This window comes from Dipodomys ordii, unplaced genomic scaffold, assembly GCF_000151885.1.
Source record: "Dipodomys ordii isolate 6190 unplaced genomic scaffold, Dord_2.0 Scaffold112, whole genome shotgun sequence".
In the NCBI taxonomy this organism is placed as follows: domain Eukaryota; kingdom Metazoa; phylum Chordata; class Mammalia; order Rodentia; family Heteromyidae; genus Dipodomys; species Dipodomys ordii.
Genome location: NW_012267328.1, coordinates 932,114 through 936,931, shown reverse-complemented (window position 1 = coordinate 936,931; position 4,818 = coordinate 932,114). Strand labels below are relative to the sequence as shown.

Sequence of the window (4,818 nt, the reverse complement as noted above, 5' to 3'; positions counted from 1 at the left end):
GGCAGCTTCTTGTTTAAGGACACTCCCTAACCCCTGCACTGCGGGGCGGGGGACGGTTCCACCTCCGCTCTCCACACCTGAGCACCCTTCAAACGCCTGAGAAGCTGCTGTCTCTACAAAGCAGTTCCCTTGTGAGTCATCTTCCTGGCTCTTCACGGGCACGCACAGATCCCACAAAGCAGTATTTAGTGTGTCCTCACCTGAGCTTCACGCTGAGTTCATGGAGACAGCTCACTCTGCCTCTCTGAGACCATGGGCTCCCTTTGCTGTTGGAGGGGTGCTTCTAATGCCCCCCACGCCTGCACCTTCAGGAGGTGCCAGGTGGCGATTTGAGCGTGCAAGAGGATGTGTTGGAAGGGAGGATGTGCCCAGGAGGTGTCAGGGCAGTTAGTGACGGGGAGGAGAGGGGACGAGGCGGGGCGCGTGAGGCCCCTGCCCCTCCCCCCGGGAGTCTGGTGTGACACGCTACAGGGCCACGCTCTGGTTCCAGATAAGATCGAGGATGAGCTGGAGATGACCGTGGTCTGCCACCGGCCCGAGGGCCTGGAGCAGCTCGAAGCCCAGACCAACTTCACCAAGAGGGAGCTCCAGGTCCTTTACCGAGGCTTCAAAAACGTAAGACGCACCTAGAAGCAGGAGACCCAGGGAGGCGGGGATGGCCACACACGCCGGGGGCGGGGCGTGCGTGCGTGTGCGTGCGTGTGCGTGCAACTATCCACCCGCCACAGGGATTTCCCACGCGCACAGTTGTAGAACGCCAGCCCAGGCACCCCTGACCCTCCTCCCCTCCGCAGGAGTGCCCCAGCGGCGTGGTCAACGAGGAGACATTCAAGCAGATCTACGCTCAGTTCTTCCCCCACGGAGGTGAGTGCCCAGGCCTCCAGCCCGCAGCCGTCTGGTCCTCCGTCCACCGTGCCTCCGGACCACGGGGCGGGGGAGGGGGGCACTGGAAGAGGTGGGCGCGCGTCAGAGCTCTCCGGAACCTCAGTGGAAAGGCGCTCTGAGGATGGGCCGGGACACAGGGTCCTCTCTCGGGCGTTACCCCCTCTCTCCCCTCCCCCAGACGCTGCAGTTTGGACTGGGCTTCCAGCTTGCCAGGCAGGTGCTCTGCCACCTCTCTAGCCATTGCAGCCTGGGCTGGCCAGACCCCGCTCCTCCTCACCTCAAACCACAACGCTCCTCACCTCCGCCTCCAAAACAGCCTCCCGCCCCTGCTCCCAGCCTCTCTTCTCTCCGCCTCCTCTCTGGGGCCTCCAGCCTTCACCCCTCTCCCCTCCTTGTCTTGTAGACGCGAGCACCTACGCGCACTACCTCTTCAACGCCTTCGACACCACCCAGGCAGGCTCCGTGAAGTTTGAGGTACGGGCATCCCCGGTCCACCCTGGGAGCCCCTGGGGGGAGGGCTGGGCTCCCAGATGTTCTCAGTCAAGTCCGAGAATCACTCTTGACCAGTGTCCCAAGAAGACAGCAGGTGGAAGAGGAAACTTCCCTGCCCCCAGGGAAGCAAGAGCGTCCTGCTCTGTGGACCTGCGCTTCGCACTAACCCCTTTCACCGCCCGGCCACCTGCCAGCTGGGCTTTAGGATTTACCACTGCATTAGAGCAGGCAGGCAGATTGAGTCCAGAATACTGGGGAGGGGTCGGGGACGGGCTTGAACTCGGGATGCTCCCGCAGCTCATGCTTACAGCTATTAGAGGAGACGGCCACACTGTCGCAAGCAACCGCCACCGCGGCAGCTGAGCCGCAGCAGCTGCGTCTCCCTGCCTGCAGACCGGGACCGGTGCCCAAGCTGGCAGGGTGGGGTCTTCGTGTGAGCATGCCCCAGGCTGGCTCAGAGACACCCCCCCCCCGCCGTGTCCCGTGGTTAACAGCCCTCTGGCCTTTTCTGCTTCTCAGGACTTTGTCACTGCACTGTCCATTTTGCTGAGAGGAACTGTCCACGAGAAACTAAGGTGGACGTTTAACCTGTACGACATCAACAAAGACGGATACATAAACAAGGAGGTGAGCCACGAAGGGGCTGGGCCACACAGCGAGCCCCTCCCCCGGGGGCGTGGCCACACAGCGAGCTCCTCCCCGGGGGTGTGGCCACACCACGAGCCCCTCCCCCGGGGGCGTGGCCACACAGCGAGCTCCTCCCCGGGGGTGTGGCCACACAGCGAGTTCCTCCCCTGGGGGCGTGGCCAGACAGCGAGCCCCTCCCCCAGGAGCTGCCAGCCCCCGGCTCAGGCCCAGGGCGGGGACGCGGGGTGCACGCGGGAGGACCCACCGCAGGTCAGGGCGCAGGACCCACGGCAGGCAGCACCCGAGGAAGCAGTTCCCAGGGAAGACAAGAGCACCCTGGGCCCTCGCTGGCTGCCACACTCTGCCCCAGAATGGGAAGACGGGGGTGCCGCCATCCTTCCAGGAACCGCCCTGAGCCGCCGCGGACCTCCACGCTGGACCCCACGGGCGTGGACGGGGCGGCCCGTGTGCATCTAGCTCCGGTCCCGCCTAGACATGGCCGTGTCTCATGAGTGTGAGAGCCACGCGCTGGGCTTCTGCCCTCCAGACCTGACCTCAGCACTGCCAGCGTCCGCTCTGGTCCACAGCTGACACTCAGAGCGCACAGCCAGCCCCAGGCCTTGTTCCCGCAGCCCTGTGTCTGCTCTGTGCAGACTGAGGGCTTCTTCCCTGTCCCGGGTACAGGAGACAGGGGAGGGCATCAGGCCAGGCCTGGTGCGGGGCAGCATAGACAGCCAGACCACGGTGCGTCCACCCAGGGGCTCTGGAAGGCGTTGCGCCATGGGAAGGGTCCGTGTGGGAGGAGAGCCGCCGAGGGGAGGTGCTGCGTGCGACGCAGACAGACAGAGCCGCCGTGGAGGACCTGCCCGCGCCTGGCCAGTGACCACACGGACGCCATTTCTCTAAGGCACTAACGCTAAAACTGACTCCAAGACGGTGACAACACCCGAACGTCTCTATCACTTAGAGAAGTTGGATTCACAATTTAAAGTCTTTCCACCAGAGACGTGTTAGCCCACCCAGAAGGCTCTCTGGCAGATTCTAGTAATGATTATTACTGTGATATAGATAGATGTGACAGAGAAGTCAGTACCTCCCAACTCGGTTTATAAATCCAGAAATACCTTAATAATCAAACCAGGAAAAAGTGCTTAGAAGAAAACGATAAGCCACTCTTTCTCATGAGAGGAGACACGATTCGCTTCAGCCAACCGGATGCAAGTTAATCACAGTGATATAGAAAGAGCTGGAATCTATCCACGGCCAAGCGGGGGCTGTTATTTGGGGGATGCAGAGCTGGTTTAACAAAGACGTCACTGTAAGTCACCGAGTCACCAGAATGTCAAGGCAGACGAGACGTTAGAGCAGTAAACGCACACTTCCTTGGCAAAAAGCCGGCCCCTGTGCCAGTCAGCAGCCAGCAGTCTGGGACTCAAGGGGCTTTCCAGTCTGATCAGGGACATCTTCCCTGGCCTAGCCACCAGCATCCACGCAATGGTGGAAGAAGTCAGGGTTGAAACCAGGAATCTGAGACCAGGAAAAGCAAATGGAATCCATGGGCTAGAGTGGGAATGGAGGATTAAAGCTCTCTTTATCTGTAAAGATAGGTCTGTATGCACAGAACATTCTAAACAGTCTACAAAGAAACTAGAAAGCACAGATGACCTTAAGAAAGTAACAGTACACGAATTCTATTTACAAAACTCACAGTTCTACCTACGTAATTAACAAAACAATTGAAAAAATAACTGAAAAAATTCCCTTAAAATAGCTTCAAAATAGCTTGTGGCAGATTCAGTAAAGTGGGCGAGACACACATGGAAGACGTCGTGCACACGGGGCGGAGGACACAGCGCAAGGACCAAACTCACCGCCTAGGGTCACAGCAGCCACGCCCCAAGTCCCTCCAGGCTTCTGCAGCTTGACCTGAAATGCGTGTGCCCGTGCCAAGAGCCCACAGTGGCCAGGGCACACACGCAGGACACGGGGGCGGGGCTGAACTCCCCTTATTCCACCCCTGCATGTGCCCCTGACAGGATGGTTGGCGAGGAGGTGCCCGCACAGCTCAGTAGATCAACAGAGATCACGGTGCGTGGGATGGCCCAGCGAGAGCCAACCCGAGAGAAGGAAGGAGGCCACAGACGGTGGCCGTGGCCGGGAGTTGGGCCAGTGCTGCTGCAGCCACGTCGATCTCAGTGTCGGCCACTTTCCTCTGGGTCGCGGAGGAAGCAGGGTGGGAAGCAGGCATGGGCACACTCTGCGATTGCTGGAACTTCTCTGAAAGCCTAGAATTACTCACAGAGGCGGAGCGAGATCGCCAGGGCGCTGGCAGTCCTGACTGTCGGCCCCGCTTCCCGACTGAAATCCGCGCGGCACCCGTGGAGGTTTAATCCGTCAGAACCTTCGCTCCTCTGATTCTGAGGAGTGTTTGACCTGCCCCCTCGTGGGGGTGGGGGGCGCGTGTGTCCCCTCGCCCCGCACAGCACTCCCTGGGGCCCCCTGGGGTCCCCCCCCGCAGGCGGCCGGGTTGGGGCAGCTGTCTGACCCTTCCACCTGCTGGGCCCGGCGAGGGGACGGGGCGCCACGCGGTCACCTCACGCGCCCTCCGTGTGTCCCAGGAGATGATGGACATCGTCAAGGCCATCTACGACATGATGGGGAAGTACACCTACCCCGTGCTCAAGGAGGACACGCCCCGGAGGCACGTGGACGTCTTCTTCCAGGTGAGCCATGCACGGGGCCACGCACGGGGCCACGCACAGGGGCCACGCATGGGGCCACACCCAGGGGCCATGTACGGGGCCACGCACGGGG

At 61.2% G+C, this 4,818-nt stretch overlaps 1 protein-coding gene and 1 pseudogene across 2 annotated transcripts in view; both read left to right on the top strand.

Moving 5' to 3' along the window:
- Positions 1-461, top strand: part of LOC105994947 — a 175,189-nt pseudogene extending 174,728 nt beyond the window's left edge.
- The window catches only part of Kcnip1 (Kv channel interacting protein 1), a 12,273-nt gene that overhangs the window by 4,651 nt on the left and 2,804 nt on the right, over positions 1-4,818 (top strand). The window contains exons 2-6 of one of the 2 annotated variants that reach the window (XM_013028636.1): positions 491-615; positions 795-864; positions 1,289-1,359; positions 1,897-2,004; positions 4,623-4,727. In XM_013028636.1, the coding sequence (XP_012884090.1) occupies positions 514-615; positions 795-864; positions 1,289-1,359; positions 1,897-2,004; positions 4,623-4,727 (456 nt within the window). In that variant the 5' untranslated portion in view covers positions 491-513. Of the gene's footprint in view, positions 1-490; positions 616-794; positions 865-1,201; positions 1,360-1,896; positions 2,005-4,622; positions 4,728-4,818 lie in introns of those variants that run through there. The other variant, XM_013028635.1, reaches the window with a different exon arrangement.